Source organism: Haliotis rufescens, unplaced genomic scaffold (assembly GCF_023055435.1).
Source record: "Haliotis rufescens isolate VD_foot unplaced genomic scaffold, xgHalRufe1.0.p SCAF_5, whole genome shotgun sequence".
NCBI classification, from domain to species: domain Eukaryota; kingdom Metazoa; phylum Mollusca; class Gastropoda; order Lepetellida; family Haliotidae; genus Haliotis; species Haliotis rufescens.
In genome coordinates this window covers 8,286,393-8,313,838 of record NW_025964223.1, presented here as the reverse complement: position 1 = coordinate 8,313,838, position 27,446 = coordinate 8,286,393, and the positions used below count along the sequence as shown (strand labels likewise).

General features: G+C 38.5%; 1 protein-coding gene across 15 annotated transcripts in view; it reads right to left on the bottom strand.

The window, feature by feature from the left end:
• Nucleotides 1-27,446, bottom strand: part of LOC124110337 (neuron navigator 2-like) — a 605,924-nt gene that overhangs the window by 193,390 nt on the left and 385,088 nt on the right. For all 15 annotated transcript variants that reach the window (XM_048384120.1, XM_048384123.1, XM_048384126.1 and 12 more), the window contains 2 exons: nt 11,748-11,820; nt 2,893-3,118 (listed from right to left, as the gene is read on the bottom strand). In XM_048384120.1, coding sequence (XP_048240077.1) covers nt 2,893-3,118; nt 11,748-11,820 — 299 coding nt within the window. The remainder of the gene's footprint in view (nt 1-2,892; nt 3,119-11,747; nt 11,821-27,446) is intronic.

The window sequence follows — 27,446 nt, the reverse complement described above, 5'->3', positions numbered from 1 at the left end:
ATACCTTTAAAAATCTTATATTAAATATGTCTGTTAGTACATCTATCAACAAAAAAACTCACACATGCTTATCTGCAAATGATACATAACTGCATGAACATTGCAAATATTCCTGGAGATATGGAAAGTCACGTACACTTGAAATCAATACCCCTTTGAAATCAATCATCTGACATTTGGTCCTCAAAGAATTTGAAAAACTTTTTAAAAAAGTTTACAAGACCACCCACAGTTGAACACTGTTACAGAAATTATCTTCACCCTAGCGTAACCCACAAGCTTAAGTTCAGCAAGAACTTTTCTAAAGAATTCGATGCTCTATTAATCTACTTGCTTGAAATTGACAAGCGAGGGATGATGTCTGTTTCGCAACAGATTAACCTAAAACAGCTGTTGGATGAACTCAAAGGAAATCATAATTAATCTAAATTTACCCAGAGTACTCGGGGCCCTGTAGGGGGCATATTTGATAACGTCAGATGATTAATAAAATAAGCTTACTCAGTCTGACAGCTGGTGTTGCTCATTTCAAAACGTTGTCAATTTCACAAGGGGAAGCTTCCAAATCTGTTTACTTGAAAATCTGATTATCTCCAAGAAAAAAATAAAATTTGGTACAAAAAGAGCACTTACTAGGAACTCTTGTTGGTTTAATACAATTGTGTTTAATTAAATAACGCAAAAATATGTTCAAGCATGGCAATCAAATTAAAGTAATTGATAATATTTAGTTATTAGCTTCATAAATACTTAGATCAAGATTAAAATTGAAAGAATGACAGATAATATTGAAAGATGATAATTGATGATGATGATGATGATGATGATGATGATGATGATGATGATGATGATTACAAACCAGTTGTCATGATGATTCTGTCTTTCGTTATCTTATTAAATCATTGTACCATGCAGCAAATAAGTTGTCTGGTGAACAGTTTTTCAGCATCTCGCTCATAAAAATAGTCTGTGACGCATAACTCAACTGATTATACATTAATACCATCAAAGGTCAGCCAAACTTGTCATGTCATGCATAACTTCTTCCACATTTAGGAAATCTACATCGGTGGATGTTTAACAACCACAATAAACATCCGTAGTTTGTCCCCTTCCGCCATCGTAACCATACTTCATCTAGGAGGCACTTTCAGGGATCATCGCTTTTTCCTAATGAAATCACAAATCTTTGCTAGGCATAAAGAAAGCCGCCATGCCTCTCTTATAATATCGCTGGATAACATTTTTTATATTTGATTCATGAGGACTTTAGGCAGGAGGGTGAGGATGAATAAGCTATGTTCACTAATCTGTCTGTATATTTAACACCCACCATTATATATAACATGTAAAACTCAAATATATACTGGTTACCATGATACTTTAGAAAATATAGACTCATAAAGAAAATTCTCCCTTAAAATCATCCCTTTCCATCATACATGCACCAACAACAATTTCCAAACAAAATCACAGGAGATATTTTAAAAGGCCTGTCAAGTAAAAATAGTTATCTCCCTTACCATCCTCACCACTTAAATAAGTAGCTTTTTCAATTTACACTCACAATCAATATACACGTATATAGCTGCCAATCAAATAGGAAGGCTCCTTTTGATCTCTTATGAGTGAAATCAGCTTTGCTTGGAATAAATAGCTTGTTATATGATACTGTCAATCACCATGGCCCTTACCTCTCCAAGTACAGAGGGGCTAAATGTGTTTCATTTCTGTCGCACATTTCTGCCAATCATGACCGTCTACATACCATGAGTGTGTGTCAATTTCAGTCCGAAATCAATACCTTGGGACAGGTATAAATGGTTACTAATAAAATTTCCATTCAAAAGTTTCTCCCTCAGTGAGTTAGCTGGGTTTAATGCCCTTTGAATAGTGTACCAGTTTTATCTTAACATGTCAGCTTCTTGTGTGTGGAAAGCTGAGGTGAAGCTGGTTGTAGAAATTAACCATTTTGGCTATTTGACCATTATTGAATAACAGATCAAATATACCTGAAGTTTATGCTTATCCATCATGGCCAAATTCCTTGCTTTGATTTTGCCAATCCAAGGAGAAAATCTGATTCCTGTGCATCGGAAACTAATCAACAAAAAAAGGAGCACAATTTGTTCCCATGGGGATGTCTACTTCTTGCCTAAATGTCTTCTCCCCAAATTCACACACATGTTATCTATGAGGAAGTCCAGCATTTCCCACATTGTTTTCTCAGCAACCTTCAGATGATCGACATTTGCTTTCATTCTTGACATATGAACCTTTGAAGAGAGATATGTAAAATATATGGTCACCACGTTCAGCGACAAATGCCCCAAGGAGCAGGGAATGAAGTTTTTCCTCAACTTTGGTATGTGGGATTGTTGTGTACGAAGTCAAATTAAAGTCAAAGTCATGTCCAAGGTCACGAAGCGGTGTAACATTTGTCGATTGTCGGTGTTTCATAAAAAACTATACATAACAGATAAAACATGTTTGATACAAGCATCCCCAAACCTACCTCCCCACACATACCAGCAGAAAGGGGGAGACCACTCATGTGTGACAGGGGCACTTTTTGGCCAACTTGGAAATTCAAATTTGACTGCAAACCTTTGAATACTGGTACGAAAATTATCAGAGATGTTCAAATGTACCATACCAACCTTGTCCTATTTCACTCCACAGTGTTAATATCTCCACAATTTTAAAGCCAGTCCATTCAAATTTGATACTAGCTTATGCTAAATACCAGTTGATATAATGGGACAAAACACAGCCAGAAGACAATTTGCCAAAGAAGACGTTTTGACACACATTCCAACATGTCAATTTTGAACATTCTTCAAAACAAAATGGCCACCGTCACATGTAACATTTCAGCCAATCAAATCTCACCTTGATAGCATCTCCCCTCCATTAACCTGAGGTGTTGTCCTCCCTCCGGAGTTTGGGGCTCCGTCAACGACGGCGATGCCCGGATGTGAGAGCTGCGGTGTGGATGGCGGATCCTTTGCCTGTTCTGGAGGCTTCGTCGTTTGTTGCTGTGTCTTCTGTTGCTGTTTGAACCTCGACAAGCTGAAGAACAAACCTAGAATTGCCTTGAGGTTGCCATCTTTGATATCTGGAATGAAAGGCAAAGACTTTAGTTATTTTCACATATGTCATTTTAGTCGCTGTCATATTTCCCACCCTGGGGATCTACTCTCACGAGGTGCACTTTACAACATGAAGGTGAGGAAATTGAAGCTTTATTAGATAAGATCAGATGCAGCCAAATCCGCATCCATTGTAAATACACTTTGTGAGTCGTGCTTGATCTATGCTATCAATGTCATTTTCTGGTCTAAATATGAAACCATTGCATCATATTGGTGCTACTTTGCCAAACATGTTGATGCCACATTAGGTTCAACAATGCCAGACATGTCGATGCCACATTAGGTTCAACAATGCCAAACATGTCGATGCCACATTAGGTTCAACAATGCCAGACATGTCAATGCCACATTAGGTACCACAATGCCAAACATGTCAATGCCACATTAGGTACCACAATGCCAGACATGTCAATGCCACATTAGGTACCACAATGCCAGACATGTCAATGCCACATTAGGTACCACAATGCCAGACATGTCAATGCCACATTAGGTACCACAATGCCAAACATGTCAATGCCACATTAGGTTTAACAATGCCAAACATGTGGATGCCACATTAGGTTCAACAATGCCAAACATGTCAATGCCACATTAGGTTCAACAATGCCAAACATTTCGATGCCACATTAGGTTCAACAATGCCAAACATGTCGATGCCACATTAGGTTCAACAATGCCAAACATGTCGATGCCACATTAGGTTCAACAATGCCAAACATTTCGATGCCACATTAGGTTCAACAATGCCAAACATGTCGATGCCACATTAGGTACCACAATGCCAAACATGTCAATGCCACATTAGGTTCAACAATGCCAAACATGTCGATGCCACATTAGGTTCAACAATGCCAAACATGTCGATGCCACATTAGGTTCAACAATGCCAAACATGTCAATGCCACATTAGGTTTAACAATGCCAGACATTTCGATGCCACATTAGGTACCACAATGCCAAAACAAGTAACAAGTTCCATATTGGCTTCTGAGAACCATGTATATTGGTATCAGAATGTCAAATTTAAACAATATGTATGATAGCATTTGAGAACTGAATTGGTACCACAATGCCAAACAAGTAACAATTTTGGCAGTGATATCTCGGAACCATATTGGTACCACGAACCCCAACAAGTAACAATTTAGGCAGTGATATCTGGGAAACATATTGGTACCACAATGCCAAACAAGTAACAATTTAGGCAGTGATATCTGGGAAACATATTGGTACCACAAACCAAAACAAGTAACAATTTAGGCAGTGATATCTCGGAACCATATTGGCACCACAAACCCAAACAAGTAACAATTTAGGCAGTGATATCTCGGAACCATATTGGTACCACAAACCAAAACAAGTAACAATTTAGGCAGTGATATCTCGGAACCATATTGGCACCACAAACCCAAACAAGTAACAATTTAGGCAGTGATATCTGGGAACCATATTGGTACCACAGTGCTAAATGTGGAAAATTTTACTCTTTGGTTTCTGAGAATGAAACAAGTATAGGATATTTACGACCCAATTCCAACATGGGAGGCCTCCGGTGTTGTGGCGGAACAAACCATTCTAAGGAAACTGGTTTGGGTTGCCTATTAGTCAGAAGAAATAATCAATCAAGCAATCACCAGAGTACATGTATCAGTAATCAATAACTAGATCGTACAAATCACTTGGAATAGTCCCATGTGAATTTCTTCGTATTCAGTGAGTTCAGTTCAACACTGCCTAATTTCAGTTACCAAAAGCTACTAAAATAACAAGATATTATATATGCTGTTCCTGATACAATTATAATTTTGTATACAATTTCTTCCAATCATTGCATTAAATGCTTTAGTTTTTTGGTGATGATTTTGGGTGTTTTTTTAACTGAATCTGGGAGAAAATGTATACAGCTGAATGCTATTTTGGCCTATTTTACAAAACAATTACACGCAATAATCCTAATCACTGCATACAAAACAATGCTTACGGGAAATACTCTATAAATTGTAAATCATAATGTCCCGTGATGTTTTATCGCATATTTCACATTTTTATTGACCAAGTTTGTTGGCTCCTGTTCATTCACCTGAAGTGAGTGAGTGAGTGAGTGAGTGAGTGAGTGAGTGAGTGAGTGAGTGAGTGAGTGAGTGAGTGAGTGAGTGAGTGTAGTTTTACGCCGCTTTTAGCAATATTCCAGCAATATCACGGCAGGACTATTGCATTTAATGATTGTACCATTATGAATATACTGAAACCTTCCCTCAGTTGTCGACACTGGGAAAGTGAGTGAGTGAGTGAGTATGGTTTTACACCGCTTTAAGCAATATTCCATAAATGTCACAGCAGGGGACACCAGAAATGGGCTTCACACATTGTACCCATGTTGGGAATTGAACCCGGGTCTTCGGCGTGACGAGCAAACACTTTAACCACTAGGCCCAACAACGCCCCAAGTGATACATTACTGGACAATATATGGAATAGCAAGTTTTCACGAAATATTGACCCAAGAATGGGGTGTGTGCATGATACACAAGAAAATCTATACCATAGTGTGTTTGTTTAATGTGGGAGTATGTACAACCTTGTTGAAACCAGGGCTCTGTTCCACAACACATTCATAGCGCTAAGATGATCATAATTCCCTTACCTGTACATAGACTTATGACAGTCATAGTGCTAAGTAAGGTTCTAACACAGTTATCAAGCTGGTGTTAGAACCTACACCGAAACGCCGCTCCTAATTGTAATAAAGAAGTTGTTCATCCATATATCTTATCCTTATATACCCAGTACTCCAACTTCTAAATGCCTCTCAAAGAAGTCATAGTGCTGTGATCGTTTGGTGGAACCGAGCCTAGTCTGCCTACCATGACTGTGGAATATATTTATTTTATGAAACAAAAACAATCTAGATATGTACAAATGTATACAAAAGCAAGTCTAGCCAGCTCTAGCTAGCTCTATTTGACCGAAATCAGCATAAAAAATTATTTGTTTAATAATGGAGTCGAGAAGGGTATTGTGTAATATAAGATTTCATAGACTAAATGTTAGTCTAAACAGAGCCCTGAGCAAGGGTTTGTATGTTTGTCCAGTTCCCAGACAAAACCCATGCAGGCTCCTTGACATAACTAACAAGCTGTACAAAGTAGTGTTACAACTCACTCACTCTCTCACTCACTCACTCGTTTGCAAGTGCATATTCCTGTGTCATGATAATCTATGCGATAACATTTTCGATCTATATGAAACAAGAGTCTAGCCAAATTCATTATGTACAAACTTCCGTATTTCGTTTGCAGGACAATTACGCATGAATTAATCATTCTCATGTGAAGTAAACAAAACTAACCGTTACAAAAGCAGTGAGACGTCGATCTGTGCTACTGGACACCTGAACGATATTGACATGTGATTGGAACAATTGCAAACAGTAACATGGTGCATTATGATACCAATGTTACATTATTACCACGGAAGCTTGTTAAACAAATCTAAAAAAACTTCCTGAGATAATCAACATAGTAATGGTCTTAACTGGATAAAATGTGGGAGGTCTGAATGTGGACATCAGTGATGAATTATTAAAAAGTTCCCAATTGAAGACTGTCATGGTTTCATATTGCAATTATTTGCCAAAGCATTGTATTTTATGAAAACACAGCTAATTGGCGCCAGTGTTGAAATGACAAAGATGTTTTTGCCCAAATGCTATGCATTAAGTTAAGTCAGGGAATCAGGGAATCAGACACTTCTGTTAAACATCACTTATGACGGCACACAAACATTTGAACAAAATATTTGACAAGTATCAAATGTTATCTATATTAATCGACGAGGACTCATAATTCTAGAAGAAATCAAACATATAGTATTGATTATAGAAAAGCGACAAACCATTTCCATTAACATAAGAAATCTCTAAAAGCTGAGTCCCATGTTTCTCTTCTGTTCAGAATAAAACTATTAGGATAACCGTGACCTCATCTTTCACTTGTCAATATGCTATTGTATGAATGATCCAAAAACATCATCCCAAAATCCCCATTTTAAAGTCAAATTCTAAATCTTACCTCACTAGAACAATCAGTGACTCGTCAGTTTCAACGCGAGGACGCAAGTTTACACAAAATCCAAAATGGCAAGAACGACATACATTTCAGCAAAATGTCGTACATATACATACAGTGAATCTGGTCATTGGGCCAATCTTATTAAGGATGTCAAATGAGGACAGTAATATCTGGTGTATATTTCCCATCTGACTCCTACTTGATCAGATTCTATTTCACTCAATTTCATCTCCAGTGCTTTGAGCGATCACAAGGGTTTATTCCACAGCTTCTGCAGGACACAAATCTCGTATAACAACTACATTATTGATTCATTAAGGGTCCCTTGTCTAGACACCATTCATCAAAATGACTTGAATTTTAAATTTTTATCCCCTTAAATTTTTAGAAGAAAAACTTTTAAATTACTCGTGGTTCCCTGCCTGGCATATGTGCTGTTATTAACATGCATTCTCAAACCTTCCTGACAATGGAACCATTAATTCAAAAGTTGATCAAATTTGATCATATTTATGGTTCAAGAGGGACCAAAATGCATCTGCTTTATTTTCTGTTGAAATCTCATTAGATGAAAATTCCCCCAAAGATATAACTTTGTCATAATTATTCCAGCTGTTCAAAAGCCAAAATATGCCAAATGTTCATGTAGACTTTTAGTCATGGCGAGCAAAAACATACGTTGCAAAACATATAGGATGATGGATACCTTCAGGTCAACTGAGAAAACCAACACAGAAAAAAACACAGAGTGTATGTTGTAATTAAAACGTTAAATGTGATTCACTTTGACAATTCACAAAATGCCTATATACTTCAGTCATTTTACAAATTGATTTAATAACATCATAATAGACAAATTATGCAAGAATTAGAAGCAAAAAAATAAATATATACATTGACTTTTGCTTTCTTATAATCCTATCATTTCAATCACTGGGCGATGAAATTAAGCATAAAAATGTTGGAAATTCGATATCATTATAAATTAACAGAAAAATAAATGGAAAATGACTGAAATATTTAACTATTTTTGTAAAATGTCTAAGTGAAAATTTCACTCATTTTACGCATTGACTGTAACATATATAAAGTTGTCATGTATATTTCCTCCAGCTTGAAACAAGATCCTGTACATTTCAATGAAGATGACACTGCTACAGCCATGAGTATTGACACTGCTTCTATACGTAGTAACCTATTCTGAAACATCATCTCTTACACTCGAGTTACTAAGTGGTGTCAACTCAAAATCTTGTAAATAACACACAATTTTGAACCCACTGAGCCACTCTAAATACTTATATACCATAGAATCTTGTAAATGTTCCTGAGGTGAGGTGTCAGTTGTCTCTGTGGAAAGCTTATCACACAAATCCTTGACACTGGGATCAAATATGAGGAAGAAAAATTTCCAATTAATATGCTTTCAGATTCTGACAAATCGAGTATGTTGCACTAACCCTGATATCAAGAATGGATTCTACTCAAGGCACTCATTGACTTTTAGATTTATACAAACACTTGACTCAGTGCTGATTTCTTAGTTTCTGTTGCAAATTCAACACCTTTAGCTAGACATTGAACCACAGAACTTTGTATGAATGAGAAATATTTCTCACAAATCTAACCCTGTACCATAATACAAGTCTCACAGTTTTGTCAATGCATTTCACATTTGTTTAGATATGAAATAATTTCTGACATAGCTTTCTATTAATGACTAAATTTAATTGCATATATATAAGTGCAATTCAGACTGTAGTAAAAACATAGCTGTTCCCCAAATCAACAAATCAACAAATCAACCAACCTGATATGAAGGACCTCTTCAAACTCTTCAAACAAATAAAATCCACAAGAAATCAACAAAAACAATATACCAAACTCAACAAAGTTTCTCCAATTTTCAAATTAGTAAAAATTTTGAAAATCCACTTCAAGCAGTTGTCAGTTGCAATGACATGTTAAAAGAAATTGTCAATTTCACCATGAAATTTATAACATATCCATCAACACCGAAATCTAAATCATAAGGATGCAGGTGACGATGACTGACAATCTTTTCCATCTAGCATCATCCTGTTTGTGAAATATTAAGGGACACACGACAAGAGGCTATTGTACTGAGTGACGTGGCCCTACGACTTAATATCGTCAATTTCACAAGGCCCCAGGGACTTGACTTGCTCAGGAAGTGATAATATGCACCTAGCTTGGTGCAGGACAATACGAATCCTGTGAGGCTCCAGGTCGCATGCAGGACATAGATCACGTTGGGGTTCTGTTTCCAATTCACATTTGTATTCATAATGTAACCCTCAGTTATGCTGGTCTCATGAAAAGTAAATATTTGAAACTTTTGAATCTCTGGGTCAAGACAGCATTGACGCTCCCATAGAACAAATGCAATATGTCTGTATATATTTGAAACTTTTGAATCTATTATGCCATATGTTTGTATATATTTGAAACTTTTGAATCTCTGGGTCAAGACATCATTGACTCTCCCGTAGAACAAATGCCATATGTCTGTTTATATTTGAAACTTTTGAATCTCTTATGCCATATTATGTTGCAAATTCAACACCTTTAGCTAGACATAGAACCACAGAACTTTGTATGAATAAGAAATATCTCTCACAAATCTAACCCTGTACCATAATATAAATCTCACAGTTTTGTCAATGCATTTCTGTATATATTTGAAACTTTTGAATCTCTAATGCCATATGTCTGTATATATATTTGAAACTTTTGAATCTCTAATGCCATATGTCTGTATATATATTTAAAACTTTTGAATCTCTAATGCCATATGTCTGTATATATATTTGAAACTTTTGAATCTCTGGGTCAAGACATCATTGTCTGAGTGAGTGAGTGAGTGAGTGAGTGAGTGAGTGAGTGAGTGAGTGAGTGAGTGAGTGAGTGAGTGAGTGAGTGAGTGAGTGAGTTGGGTCTAACGCTGCTTTGAACAGTATTACATTTATATCACAGCTGGGAAAGTGAGTGAGTGAGTATGATTCTACGCCCCTTTGAACAATATTCCAGCAATATCACAGCAGGGGACACCAGAAATGGGCTTCACACATTGTACCCATGTGGGGAATTGAATCCAGCCCTTTGACATGAGAAGTGAACACTTTAACCACAAGGCTACCCTACTGCCCCGACACTGGGAAAGACTACATGATATGAGAAGTTTCAAGAGATGACAGTTTCTAGAAGGCTGGCTGTACCTACATAAGCCTGAAACGAGGAAGTTTTGAGCCTTCCTACGACCTGACCTGCATGTTATCTACTCACCCAGCGTGGATGGGATACCTATATCTCAATACATTGACAACCTCAACACTGGAAACCCTGTTTCCAGATTCAACAATGGAGCCCACTTGCCACATGTCGGACATTCAACAGTGACAATTTCCCAACATGCACTGTCATTTGTTACAGGGCCTGTCACTTTCTGATGCATCTTCCCGAGGCAAGGGAGTTAACTGACTATAAAAGTCCAGTTTCCACCCTTGCTGAACTAGGCTGGTATTATGGAGTTAGCTTTTGGATGGACTAATGAGTCCTAACGCGCAACGAAATCAAAATCTGGTTTGTAAACTGTCGTGCAGATTTTGATCGATTGCAGGATTTGTAAAGCATGTGCACCGCCAACTCGTTGTCAACAGATATTTTCCAAATCTTTTCATGTTTTTAATCAAGATGCTCATGTGATTTGATGCACTTCGCGATGTGAGGCCCGTTTTATCACAATATAGATCTTGATTATCGATCAGATCGCCTTGACCGGGCGCCACCATTTTGTTTGAAGCAAATGCAAGTGATACGAGAGGTGGAATCTGATTGGTCCATAGGAGAGACATAGAAGTTACGTAACTCGTAATAGCCTCTGGTGGCGCTACGATCGAGCCCAGGAATTCCAGCCTAGTTCGGCAAGGGTGGAAATTGGACTTTTAAAGGCAGTTAACTCTCTTGCCTCGGGAAGATGTTGCTGATGTTGCAACATTTTTGACACATGGTTTACCTCTTGTGACTGTAAACCTAAGCCTGTGTGTATCAATACAATTTGTTTATTATCCATTGATCTTGAGCATTTTTAAACTGATTTCACATATATTCAGAACGATTTCTGAGTTAACCTTCATGTTGCATCTTGGAGATCACCTCATAACAGATGTAAAAGCAAATCATAAATATACTTGGTACTTCATACTTTGGTCCAGGTGAGCTACAGTTGGATTTGGTTGGTTGGTTTGTTGTTTTACGCCGCACTCAGCAATATTCCAGCTATATGACCGCGGTCTGTAAATAATCGAGTCTGGACCAGACAATCCAGTGATTAATATCATGAGCATCGATCCACGCAATTGGGATTGATGACATGCATCAACCAAGTCAGCGAGCCTGACCACCTGATCCCGTTAGTCGCCTTTTACGACAAGCACAGTCACCTTTTACGGCAAGTATTGCTACAGTTGGAAGAAAACTGAAAAGAAAAATATCTTACCTTTAGCGCTAAGTCCATCAACACTTACACCCAGACTGGCCAAAAACGTCAAACACGTATTGATATTTTCCACCTAGAACAAAAAAAAGATACCTTTTATTAATAACAATAATAATAAACATTACATCCCAACACATATAAACTTGATTTGGTACATTCTTGAATTAAAACATTTTTTACTTGAAAATAAATTTTAATATTTAACAATGAAGATGGTTGCTCCTTTCAACAATACAAATGCAGCATCATATATTTCCTTAAAAATCATACAACCCCATGCTTCATTGTTTAGTCTTAAATCAATCATTGCGTGGCGGTGAAGTAAGGAATAAAACTACATAAGCCACCAACACACAGTATTACCGTATTCGACGTAATAAGCGCCCAGGGCGCTCTCAAAATTAGAAATAGGGGGCTCTTATTAGAATATTATTTTGGTGAAATAAACAGAGTTGAAAGATAAATTTCGTGGTTTATGCTGACGGTCTGAACTGTTTATATACGACAGATATATTTTTCCAAAATTTAATTGCCCAAAATTAAGGGTGCATATAACACACGAGTGCGTATTATACACGAATAAATAAGTCTTGTGTACATTGACCAATCGGAAGGGATGCTAATTGGGATTGTTCACTTGCCAGTATATTAGCAAATATCGCCGTTGGCGCTTATTAGAGCGGGGCGCTTATTACGTCGAATACGGTAATCAAAATAGCAAATTTTTATCACCATGTATGTTCTTCCAAAAACAAAATACTTCAGAACGCTTTTACAGAAAGTACATATTTGGTGAAAAAACGATTAGGATGGGTTTACCAGCTCAATCTATTCTTAGAAAAACACAATTTGAGTACTTCAGCTTTCCTATCACCAATATTCAAAGAGACAATCAAATCTAAATTCAACTCCCTCTTGACGGAATCTCTTCAAGATGTAAATGCAAAAAGAGGCACAGGAAACAAACTTTGGACATATAGGATAGTTAAAAATGAAATAAAATTAGAAGCCTATCTCAGTCACTGTAAAGTAAAAAAATATCGAGTTCACTTTTCTAAACTAAGATTAAGTATAACCATAAATTAAATATTGAACTTGGAAGACATACAAAGCCACCAACCCCACTACATCAGAGGCTATGCTCTACATGTTCAACCATTGATGACGAAAAACACTACTTACTTCACTGTATTAAACACACTCAAGAAAGAAATATACTCTTTGAAAAATTATCCAGACAAAATGTAAATGTAAATGTCCACAGTCATGAAGATAAATTATTTCACTACATCCTGTCAAATAATGAAGCAGTCAATATCAACTGCATTTGTTTCCATATCTATAATTTCAAACAAAAAATACCCCTTCATAATCAACCGTTGACATTTTATGCATAAAAATATCATCAAATATGTAATTTTGATTATTTTGTTTTTTGTATGTGTCTGCAGGAATGTAAATTATGTATGTCTGTATATATGTATATATGAATCATAATGTCTTGTCTTTTAAAATTGCATCTGTCCCGTAATGGAACGTTTCTGCAATAAATATTATCTTATCTTAAGCTTTCTCAAGGCAACTTTAGAGTGAATTCAAACAAAATCAACAAGTATCAGCAAAATCAACAAGTATTATATGTAACGCTTCGGCTGTATAGTCTCAATCAGATAAACAGAAGCTAATGCAGTCTGATGCCTATCACTATGACAGGCTGTCATTGTACATTTCAAATATGCACATGTTTCAAGTGTGATTTATTTCAGCCCATGTCACACAAGTCAAAGCCTCATAAAAAAGTCCCTTTTAATAAATTTTATCATTTTTTTAATCAACTCCAGCCCTGCTGAGAAAGTTTCTGTGTCAAGTGGGGTCATATATATACTGAATGAAATCTACACTCATCAAAACATTTGTCAATTATTCAGAGAGTTATTGATGAATTTTGTGAGCCAAGACGATGATGTCACAGATTTCACAAATTATGGGGATTTGCGAAATTGATATACTGGCGTCTATTTCACAAGCAGGAACTGGTGATGGTAATCGTTCATATCACGTTAATTTCACCAAACACATGCTGGATGAAAACAATTTCAAACATACACTTGTCAGGAAAAATGTCTGATTTTTTACACAGAATAATTATTGCAATGGCAGGTCCTTTGTGGCGATTATTTTGACAGCATGTGTCTGAAACTCTGTAAATGCAATATCGGAAGTAAATTGGTGCAATTCTGAAAAGTATTTTTTTTGTTTTTACAACAAAGATTGCCTTTGTTGGTGCCACCATGCTGCAAAACATAAACTGTTTTCTTTGTTTGAAAATGTAAGGCAGATTAAGATAACAGTGCAGCAGATGGTACATTTAAGCAGTTTAATGAAAAAAACAATTTTTTAGAAAAAAATATCAGTGATAAATGATCAAAACCTTTCAAGCATCATATTTACATCTAGCAACATATGCCAGTCTTAAATCTATGCATGTAACATTAACTTTTGCATATAACTGATTTTATGATTTTACATCCAATATTTCCAATTTTGACATAAAAAGTTTCACCATAAAAAGTCCAATATCATTACTCATGTTTTTAAATTTAAAAAACTGTTTGTTTTTATTAGAATATTAAATAAAACCAAAGCCCTGCACAGACAGGCCTGAAGATTACCCTTGCCCCATTGAAACCTTTTTTTATCATTCTGTCAATCGGCTCGTCTGTTCACTAGAAATACAACTGAGCTGCTTCGTGTAGCCGGGCACCAATCCTATACAAATCAAATTGTGTGATTTTTCATCGGATGAGCAATTGGCATAGAGACGAGTCACCATGTAGACTTGCTCTGGGATGGTTTTCACACGTGATCTATATAAATTGTTAACGGGGAAAGATGAGTCATTCTAGACTTGCTAATTGCTCTTACAATGGTTTATATATAGGAGCATGCTCTATAATCTCTCATACAGATCCTGAAACTAAAACAAATATCCCAAGCAAGTCTACAAAGCATTTGCAATTATGGATTTCTTCAGTTTCAAAACTTTCTGAAAATTAAAAGATTCCCAGGATCCTTTATATTATTTATATGAAGGAATAACACATGATGAATTGATTTGGGTCTGGCTTTCAAAGCTCTCTGTCTGAGCAAGACTTTTCAGAAGGCTAATTCATTGTCAGCAATTTTAATTACAACAATGGAGACAAAATAAAAAAACACAATCTTAATTGATGTTGAATTACCACCCCCACACCCCACCCTCTCTGTCAACCCCAACTCCACCCATCTCCCCATCTTCCACCATCAATCTCCATCTTCAATGCCACCCATCCGAAACTATCTCTCTCCATCCCCCACACCATCCATCCCCCATCTCTCCATCCCCCACACCACCCATCTCCCATCTCCCATCTCTGCCCATCTCCACCATCTCTTTCAGCCCCAACTCTACCCATCTCCCTCCATCCTCCACACCACCCATTCTCCATCTCCCTCCATCCCCCACACCACCCATCTCCCATCTCCCATCTCTGCCCATCCCCACCATCTCTGTCAGCCCCAACTCCATCAAACTCCCATCTCTGCCCATCCCCACCATCTCTGTCAGCCCCAACTCCATCAAACTCCCATCTCTGCCCATCCCCACCATCTCTGTCAGCCCCAACTCCACCCATCTCCCATCTCTGCCCATCCCCACCATCTCTGTCAGCTCCAACTCCACCCATCTCCCATCTCTGCCCATCCCCACCATCTCTGTCAGCCCCAACTCCACCCATCTCCCACCTCTGCCCATCCCCACCATCTCTGCCCATCCCCAGCATCTCTGCCCATCCCCAGCATCTCTGTCAGCCCCATCTCCACCCATCTCCCATCTCTGCCCATCCCCACCATCTCTGCCCATCCCCAGCATCTCTGCCCATCCCCACCATCTCTGTCAGCCCCAACTCCACCCATCTCCCACCTCTGCCCATCCCCACCATCTCTGTCAGCCCCAACTCCATCAAACTCCCTCCATCTCCCATCTCCCTTCATCCCCGAAACCACCCATTCTCCATCTCCCTCCATCCTCCACACAACCCATCCCCCATCTCCCTCCATCCTCCACACCACCCATCCCCCATCTCCCTCCATCCTCCACACCACCCATCCCCCATCTCCCTCCACCCCCCACACCACCCATTCTCCATCTCCCTCCACCCCCCACACCACCCATTCTCCATCTCCCTCCATCCTCCACACCACCCATCCCCCATCTCCCTCCACCCCCCACACCACCCATTCTCCATCTCCCTCCATCTTCCACACCACCCATCCCCCATCTCCCTCCACCCCCCACACCACCCATTCTCCATCTCCCTCCACCCCCCACACCACCCATTCTCCATCTCCCTCCATCCTCCACACCACCCATCCCCCATCTCCCTCCACCCCCCACACCACCCATTCTCCATCTCCCTCCATCTTCCACACCACCCATCCCCCATCTCCCTCCACCCCCCACACCACCCATTCTCCATCTCCCTCCACCCCCCACACCACCCATTCTCCATCTCCCTCCATCCTCCACACCACCCATCCCCCATCTCCCTCCACCCCCAACACCACCCATTCTCCATCTCCCTCCATCCCCCACACCACCCATCCCCCCATTTCTCTCCATCCCCCACATCCCCCATCCCCCATTACTCCCCATCCCTCACACCACCCATCTCCCCCACCCCTCTTCCTCATCCCCACCGTCACTCCACATCCCCAACAACAACCCATCTCCCCATCTCCCACATCCCCCATCCCCCACTGTTACTCCCCATCCCTCACACCACCCATCTCCCCCACCCCTCTTCCTCATCCCCACTGTCACTCCACATCCCCAACAACAACCCATCTCCCCATCTCCCCATCTCCCACATCCCCCATCCCCCACTGTTACTCCCCATCCCCTCCCACCCATGTGAAGGAAACCCAAAATGATGTAGGTCTTTGATATATACCACTTTGGTGGAACCCACACCGATGGTAAGGTGCTGACAAACAGAAACATAATCTGATTTTCACACCGACAATCTTCAGTGTCTGGCACACCTAAGGGATACAACTCTTCACAGCACTCTGTTTCCTCTACGACAAGGGCCAACTATTGGATTCTGCACAAATGACCTGACCTCTTTATGTCTGTTTCTATTCACAGTTTAACAACTGGGACAATCCACTTCAAATACTCAGCCTACCAAATTACACTGCAAACTTGATAACTTCTTACACAAACTAACCCTCGCAGTTTCGACAACCACAGATCTTATTGCCAAAATACAATTCCAATACTATTCAAGTTCCCCAAAATACTTTCCCAAAGTTCTTTCCAATTTCTTGATTGACCAACAAAGAGTTGACGCATCACTTGCCAATGAGTGAAACCGACAGCCACATCCCTATCTATTCATTAACGCGAAATATGATTACTCAGCACAAACCAGCCAGTCCGTGTGTTACTGAACGCAAGGAGCAATGACGTGTGAACGTCATTTACATAGACAGCTACCAAGTAGATAATTTACATGCAACTGACGTACTGGAAAGATGATCAGGGACTGTTCCTCCCCAGTGTGAGAGACTTAATAATGTGTTCCTGGTCTGATTGACAGATACGTGAGGCTTGGCATGAAATTGATATGAAATTGACAACTTATGATGTGATTATTACATAAATGACGTTGGCTGCTTGATCCTCACAGAAGATACAGGGATGACTCAACAACAGTGAAATATACACTGTGACGATAAGTGATATGCATTTCAGATTACAGTACCATTCAAAATAAACCAGTAACACCATAAACCATGTACCTTTCTGTATTCACAAATGTACCCCAAGTACCTTTCTGTATTCACAAATGTACCCCAAGTACCTTTCTGTATTCACAATTGTACCCCAAGTACCTTTCTGTATTCACAATTGTACCCCAAGTACCTTTCTGTATACCACAATTGTATCCTAGGAAACTTTCTCTATATTATGGAAAGGGTTTTGTTACTTCTATTGAACTACATGTTCAAGATTCATGATTATTACACTTATATAGTGACTTCTGCCGATGTTATAATGCTAGCCCACTAAGACACCATGCCACAGTTTAACATGGATACTAGGGCTGGAACGAGTCCAAATTTACTACCCTGGGAACCCAACCCCCTATTAGCCGACTCTACCCGGGTACCCACTGTAGGTCTCAAGAGTTGGGAACACAATGTCTAATTGGGAATAGTTGAACTGTAGCCCTGGCAAAAACTGTTTAGATACATGTATGAAACCAGAGACCATAGAAATATATGGTCTCTTATGAAACAATCAAATCATGCATACACTGAAGTTGACTGAAGCTTTATCTTTACTCAAACATATACAAGTCAAAAGGAATGTGTGCATCATCATAAAGAAATGGGAACATTAGCGACTTGTAGTGTAACCACTGAGCTATAGTGAGTTTTTGTCATTAAACAATATGTCACGTGATTAACCATGGGTCCGGGTAGTACTGTGGGTACCCGGGTCCTACTTAGGACCCACCCGACCCGAGTACCCGAGTTACCCGTCCCAGCCCTAATGGATACCCCACTTCCAACCTTCGGCCCTCTGGGCAGACTCAACAATGTCACAGAAGCAGTCCTCAGTCAGCAATGTCAGTCCTTACAAGCTCAAGAACATCATTAAATAGTTGCTTCAAATATGCATCTACCACTCATCAACAAACATATTTCACCAACATAAACATCACTACCCTAAATTTACAATGAAATATACTTCCTTTTACTTTCATTGAATATATCTTTAAATCTTCTTTGTATGAGGGAGCAGACATGTCTGAAACTCTTCTGTGAGTGACATGAAAATATTTCCTTTAATCATGTCACATGTTTTCAAAGTGTACTAAAGCCTGCTGAAGCTATATTACATTTGGGTGTACCTCGAGGGTATATTCAAAGTACTGATACAAAAAGAACTTTTGCTCAGAGTTCGGTAAGTTATTTTTTACTCGCAGTTCACCAAGATTAGACCTGGCATAACCATTCAAAAACCATTCTCAATGTCTTCAATGGAACCATTAGAATTCTGTAAATTTAGAACCCCCAGGAGCTTCCAACAAATGGCTCCTAATCCTATCACCAGAGTAGAATAGGCAGCGATGTCAGTGGTATATATGACTACGTTAAAAAAACCTTCCAATATCAGTAGCAGAACTTTGTCGGTATGAAAGACAGTCTCTGAATTACCCCCTTCGCTCCTCCTCGATGCTTGTTTTCAGTTTCAATTTCTTTAATCTTCTTCCCAAAAGCCGTCGATGAGAAAACTCAATTTCCTCCAAGGAATGGGTCCCAATTTGACCACGTTTCATTTTCTTGAGCAATGCCAACTTACTTTTGTTAGCATTCAGTGGCAAAGATCAAACGAGATTATAACTTCTTTAAAGGGTCAGAAACAAATAGAGAAAGTGAATGTAATTAATTCTATGTCACAAAGTGCAAAATCTAGTTAATTACAAGTCTGCCCTTTTTCCTAGGTTAAACAAGCAGCAATGGAATTATGTCACTGATCCTAAGAACATTAGCTCAACAAACTCTCATCATTTCACTGACGTAATAACATAAATCATGATTATTCTTTTCAAACATTCATACCAACCAATTAATAATAAAAGTTTCTTGAAAAAATTAATACAAATTTATGTTTTTAATAAATCAATAAGAAAACCTTAATTTTTGTACGTTCCTGATACAAGTCTTATTGCAATAAACAAGGCAATTTCTTCTCTGATTATGAGTACATAAAAAACATGTAATATATATCTCATGTATAGTTTTCATTTTGAATTATTAACATGTATAATTGAACGGTGAAAAATCTTCTAAATGTGATTATCAAAATCTATATCATATACCGGGGTACTTGTTTTTGTTATTGTTTACTGGATTTTCATGGGTGCATGTGTATCCCTCTTCATGTTCAACTTGTTTCTGTTCTCAGCACCAAACGATGGAAACAAGATGTCATATAAATCAATTATTATTATTAAACATAATTGTGTCTCTTTTCAAAATTTCAGTAACACAATCATTACTAAATCGGTATATGTATCCTTCACAAGTTGAAGAATGCGATGCTACTGCCCTGACAACTAGTAAATAACAGGCACATGTTTTTGCATCACTGGTTATGGGACATGATATTGGTTTCCTAGGCTTCAGTTGTTTCAAATAACAAATGTTGTCAAGGGCAGTAGTTTCTATGATCTACGACTTAGCCTTCATTATGTTTCCTCATAAAAGAAGGGCATTGCCAGAGCATAACAATCTTCATACTGGGACACCCTGCCACAAGATAATACTGTTTTCCTTGCAACTTTCTTTGTAATTGCCATATCAACTGTCTTCCTTACAACTAGGTGTAATTATTTATCTTGCTATGAGATTACATTCAATGACATAAATATATAATTCAATTATAGATTTCTATATTTTTAAATCTGACAGTTAATTATAACAGCTATTAAAGTCGATACAGAAGTAATTATAAATATTTTCGTGGTGGATATTTCATTTAGTGTGCTAGGCCCCAGGACTTGTATAAAAAGTGGCATAATGGGGATTGTTTGGTCACCCCTGACTCCTACACCCCTACAGCTTCCACACTACCCCTGACTACTACACCTGACTGACTACACCAACCCAACTCACCCACCCGACCAGTAGGGATCCGGGGTAGAATAGGCCTTCAAAAACCCTTGCTTGCCATAAAAGCTGACAATGTTTGTCGTAAGTGGCAACTAATGGGATCAGGTGGTCAGGCTCGCTGACTTGGTTGTTGCATGTCATTGCATCCCATTTGCATGGATCGATGTTCATGTTGTCATACACTGGATTGTCTGGTCCAGACTCGATTATTTAGAGACCACCATCATATAGCTGGAATATTGCTAAGAGCAATGTTAAACAACAAACAAACAAACAAACAAACAAACCCACCCACATTCTCTCGTCATAATTGAGGCACACACACACACACACTAAACATTATCCCCATCAATGACACCTCTTGTCCAGTCATACAGACAGATTTCATCAACTCTATGCCCCACACATTCAGAACAGGTTAGTTCAGAAACTATCTACACAACCATCTGAAACATTTTTCACCATATTCTCAAGATCAGCATCAGTTTTCAAGTGAATATCATCCCCAGGTATGTCAATTGCAAACAGCCGACCCCATCTCTTTAAAAACAGATAGTACATTGCAGCCATACATGTGGTACATGTCATGTCTGTTTCTCATTATGACTTAAGGCCGAACCCAAAAAATGAGGCATCACATTATTTGTTGACAAGTATCATCAGCAGTAAATGAAAAAACCCGCCAAAACCTTTCATCAATCAGCAAAAAACAAAATAATCTTCTTGTGCTGTCTCTCATAAAAAATAGCTTTTTAGGGAGAAAAGTAAATAACTATCTGATGTTTACTGGTTCTATATTCGAGTTAGTCAAGTCAGCTGACAAGCAAGCTGTATCCAATTCCCCTGGCCACAGGGATTGGGACTCAAATTGGGTGTTAAAGTCTTAATTCACAAAAACATACGCTGAAAAATGATTTTTTAAATTAAAAATACCAATATATCTACCTGAAATGACCTATCACCATATTTCAAACATTTTTTTGAAATCCAAGTTGTGTTGGTCCATCATGTTTCACTGTAGGATGCTTAAATATCAAAGGATTCTAAAATAACTTTATTAACCTATGTGGCAATAGTTTCATCTGTCTTCCTGTTGTATAATGAAGAGTTAATAAATTAAATAAAGGTGTAGCCTCATCACTACACAGGCTGACCTGTACATTATATGTAGGAGATAAATTCTTGTCAAGTGTGGGCAGATGATTGCAGTCTTTTTCTGATATACGGCACATTGGCTCCAATATCAAATAAAAATTCAAACAAGATTAAACATTTTCATTACTGATGACAAACTTCACTTTATGTTTGGTCTAAACATCATCAATATGAAACTTTGCAATGTAATGTAACAACAGAAATAGCCAGACCTGTTAACTTTTAAAAGATATCATTCGCTTAAACTTAATTTCAAATTTCAATTTCAAAATAATAAATCTCAAACAGAGCACAACTCTTTGATTCTTCATATAAAGCATGCAAGTTACAGAGCTTTATTAAAAGCCACAAGTCATTATTTTTGTCAAGAATGCTTATGAAATATACATTAATATCACTGACAATTTAAAGCAATATGGACTTAGTAAAGCCATAGCTAAATGAGAATGGAAATCCCATGAAAGCTCACCAAAATCCACATTCTCTCATCAGCTGTCATATACAATGATTGGTGCTTATGTCAGAAATGACAGTTCTGTCATAGTACCAGACAATGACTTAGAGAAGATGTGTAATCCACAAGCCAACAGTATGAGATGTCTATTTCAGACAAAACAAGTTGTTAGGTAAATATCAAGCTAATGACAGATCAGTCTAATCAATATTCTTGCCATAACAAGTGTTGTCGTCCTATCGTAGACTTATGTATTCGTAGGGGTAATACAGACGAAAAAATCCTCGTTGTCGTAAGGATAATATTAATAGAGATATACCGATTGCGGATAGAGGGCTTTGAGGTATAGACATGTCTGGCTGGAACAACAACTGGAGCTGAGGAAATGGAGAAGACGTGGATTACATGCAATGTACAGCAGGTTATATAAGGTTATATCGGGTTATACAGGGGATGTTATACATGCATGCATGTGCATGCAGGTAGATGCACTATGTGAGGGTGCTGAATATCACTGTCTGTAAGAAATGTCAGATGGCGTCATGAGTAATGCACTTCTCTGGAATACCTTTCTTATTTATTGATGTGTGTTGTGTGTTGTAAAAGAATACCCTAGACTGTGGATCAACTAGTCAGTGAGAAGGGCTTTGTACTTGTTTTTGCATTCTGGAGCAAGGACTTATAGAGATAATGGAATTCTTGAATTGCACCGGTATTTGGGGATAGATTCGGGCTTCCTTTTTGCCTTGTCAACAATTTGTTAGTCAATTAATCATTTTGGTTTATCTAGAAAAACAATTGTGGTTTACCATTAGTTATGAATGTCAAGATTGTCTAAATTTTTAATGGAAGAGTTATCTGTCCTTGCCTAAACAATGCCTCCATTATGGCTTATGAGTTAGTGAGTGAGTATGGTTTTATGCCACTTTTAGCAATATTCTAGCCATATCATGGTGGGGGACACCAGATATGGGCTTCACACATTGTACCCATGTGGGGAATCGAACCCTGGTTTTGGCGTGACGAGCGAATGCTTTATCCACCAGGCTACCCTATTTCCCCCTTATGAGATAGAATTAGCTGTAAGTCAACAGAGTTAAAAAGCCAAGTGGACTGGTCATTTTAAGAATCTATGCTTGGCCAAAAAAGTTTGTATAGCCTGAGAAGGATAACGGTTTTAGGGGGTCAGATCTAGATGAAAGTGAGTTTGATACCCTTCTTTTCATGAACACCTGGTGTTATCCCTGATATACAGCCATTCATTTTAACTACTTTTTTGTCTTTTACGCCCGATGGAATCTGTTTCGGCAGATTATTCTCTGACGTCAACGTTTTATATATATAATTAGATTTTTCTCAACAGAGTAAAAAAGCCGAATGGACTAGTCTTTTCAAGAGTCAATGCTTTGGCTAAGAATGTTTGATGGCCTGAGAAGTTTGTTATGTCAGATTTAGCTGAAAGTGAGACTGATTCTTTGACTCTAACATGACTGCACGGGAACACTTAGGAAACCAGCAGAGATTTCCAATGACTATATTCTGAATATAAATCCAATATTTCAGTCTTCAACCCACATGTTGGTGTCACGAGTCTGGCCTCGTATTCCATCATGCTGTCATCAGTATGCAAACGACATCGTCTACCACTTCCAGCTATTGCTTACACTCCTGTAAGTGTGTAATCATGGGCCGACACACCCTGGCCCTGCCAGGAGTGCCAGGACTATTCCCCGGCTTCTTTCTCTCATTTATATTATTAAGTTGAACAGACTAATTTCATTAACAATTCATGATGTTTTGTCTGTGGCAAAGCAGGGTGTCCATTTTGACAAGGTTATATCTGAGCTAAGGTAAATCTGAAAGTGATGCTTTCTTTGAATCTGCATCAGTTTTGCATGGAAAATCTGACTAGTTCAGCTGGACAGAGAAACACTGTATTAGTCATCAAAGAGGGAAATTATTGACTTTGTCCTGACACTACATATATGCCAGTTTCACGGGTCCCTGATCAATACAATATCTGAAAATGTGCCTGCCTGGGCTGAAAGCCTACATTACACTCTATGAAACACAAATCTGCATTATATATCTATACCCTAACGGACTATTGAAGATGCTCCCTTCAAAATGACACCCAAAAGAGGTCACGTCTGCTACTTAATCAAATTTGCTCTTTGGGAGCAGACGACACTTTCAGTAGCAGACGTAATTTAGCTGTAGCAGGAGTCAGAAAAGATGTTGAATTGTGACAACTGTCATAACCTTATGACTCATCAATAAGCATTAGCAAACAGAATGTTCCCAATTTATTCCTAAAATACTCCGGATATGGCCTGAACATTTTGTTCATCCTGCATGATAGCTAAGGACAGGGTATGCTGAAACGAAACCATAATTGAAATTGCTAGGAGTTGCCGGAATACAGAAAAGCACACAACCTATAATTTCTTTTCACACTTTTTTCCAGAAGAAAACTGTTTCATGCAATCTCGTTCTTTATAAGGGTCAGAAACCACAAAGGGAAAAGTAAATCGCCTGAGGCTTTTTTCAAAGTCTGTAATTCTTAATGGTTTTGTAAAGTTGTCAATTTCTCAGCTGTTCCATGAGTTACAAAATTAAAGTTTTTTGCCAAAGCAGAAACAACAAAAGAAACTGATTTCCGAACCAAATCTGCAAAGGATGGGGGCTTTATGATATCCTAGAGACCGTCTTTCATTAAATGTACCACCATTATAACAGTAACCAAGGATATTTGTCAGATGTATGGAAGTCATAGAAACATCAAATGTCTGCCACATATCCGACGGTGTGATGCATACAGGATCTATATTGCTTCCAACTCTAGTTGATATGTTCATCTCAATGGAAAACAGAACAAACTTATAGTTCAGGATTAAAATATGAAAAGGAGCAATGGCAATATTTGGCTCTTCTTGAATAACCATAATCCAATTAACACTGAAGGTTATAATATGTATCCATAAAAAGGTTTACTGTGTTTAAGAATTGTGATGATTGAAAACCAACAACTTGAAAACAACATTAAACCTTGAAAATTAAAAAACAAACTTAATCATTTTGTTATACATGTAAGGCAATGTTCTTTAGAAAACATTACTCTACAATGCAACTATTATTTTTATAGCTTCTCCCAAAGACCAAATTAACTTTTTGCAATGAGACATATAACTCAAAAGATGTCAAATGATATTCTACTTCATTCAACAGAAAAAACTCTTAAATCATAAATCTGTGACATGTAATTATTAATGAAAGCTTAATTCTACTTTTTAAATGCAATTTTCAGATTACTTTTAACGCCTTTAATTCAATAAATCCATCATTTATGGATAAACACAGCATGTCAGGGGACACAATATCGCCATGGCTCCTCATCAATATACCCCCTACCTTTTAAAGAAGTGGATCCCAAAGCTCCAACACATGACTTCAACAGTTCAAACAAGTACAATCGACACGAAACAGACAATCCTCAAAAGCAGATACCAGTGACAATAAAAGAGTGCAATCAAATACATTACCAGGAATCGAAGTTCTTCAAGTAATTTCCGTGAAGATGCAAGAAGTAGGTAAAACTCCAGAAAAAGAACTCCTGAAGGAAGATGGGTAGACAATAGGTAGTGGTGTTGACTTGGGTCAGAATCTGCTCTGTTTGATAAACACACCTCTGCAGCTAGCATCTGGCGCTTCAGCTATCTCAATGAGTGCAATGAGAACCACATGGTCTTCCCCTCAAGGCTAATTACTATAGGAGGGCAAGGTGTGGACAGATCCTCAGATCAGCCCTATACAAGATACGTACATGATATGTACATGTAGGTGGAAGGCATGGTGTTGGAGCATTAGATAGTGTTATATATGGGCATAGTTTTGTGTTGGAACAGGCTTTTATATATAAGCAGAGAGCATATAGCAATACATGAGGTGTTGTGAGGTGAAATGAAGTTTAACATCACGCTATTATTGTACTTATATAGTGACGTGCATGCACGTGTGTGTGGCTTTTTGTGAGATGAGGTGAAAATGGAGTTTATATCTCGTCCATGATTATTGCACTTATATAGAGACATGCATGCACGTGTGTGTGTGTGGCTGCTTGTACAAGTCGGGACTGATGCCGATTTATAGTGCTAGAGATACTGAGATACCATGCCACAGTTTAACATGAATACCCAACTCAGACACAATATACTGACTCCGAGCCGACCAGTCCTTGTTTTAGCACCTTAATGTTGAGCTCCAGACAGGGTAACAACAAGTACCATCTTTTAACATCTTTAGTATGACGCAGCCGGGGATCGAACCCAGGACCTTCCTATCTCCGGACAGACGCTCTACCACTAGACGGTCGTGATGGTCGTGGCTGCTTGTACTAGTCCAAACTTATGTTGATAATATATTGTAATTGTAGCCTACTGAGATACCATGCCGCAATTTAAAATAGATACCCCACTAAGACACAGTATATGGACTCCTATCCGACCAATCCTATCTGCCAAATGCCAGGAAGGGTAACAACAAGTTACCATCTTTTAACATCTTTTGATATTACATGGACAGGGGATCAAACCCCGGGCCTTCCTCTCTCTGGGAAGACACTAGAAAAGGATTCCACTTGACCACAGAGTATATTAAGCAATATATGTTCTGATATAAATATATCCAGGTATATAAATGTGTATGTATAATGAGTGTGGTTGAGTGTTGGAATCAGTAATACATGGGCATGGCTCTTTGTCTGATGTACTTTGTATTCTAGTGGTACATACTAGGGCTGGGACGAGTCCAAATTTACTACCCAGGTACCAACACCCCTATTACCCGACCCAACCCGGGTACCCACACCCCTATTACCCGACCCTACCCGGGTACCCACAACCCTATTACCCGACCCTACCCGGGTACCTGCTGTTGGTGTCAAGAGACAGGTACAAAATGTAGTTTGACAGTAGCCCTGGCTGAATGTATTTAGATACACGTTGAAAACGATGTGGTCATGCATACACTGAAGTTGACTGAAGTTTTAGCTTTGTTCAAACATATATAAGTCAGAAAGAATGTGTTGATAGTCATGAAGAAATGCGAACATTAGAGACTTAAAATTGTCGTGTAACCATGTATTATGTAGTGAATTTTTGTCATGAAACAATATATCACATGACTAACCACGGGTCCGGGTGGTCCAAGTACCGACCCGACCCAAGTACTCGAGTTACCCATCCCAGCCCTAGTACATACCTGTTTTTCAGTGGTACTTATGTAGGAGTGAAAACTTCAAGCTTAAGTATCAGAACATGTATTTATTGGAGAAGATACCAGCACCAGTACTGAAACCATCACAC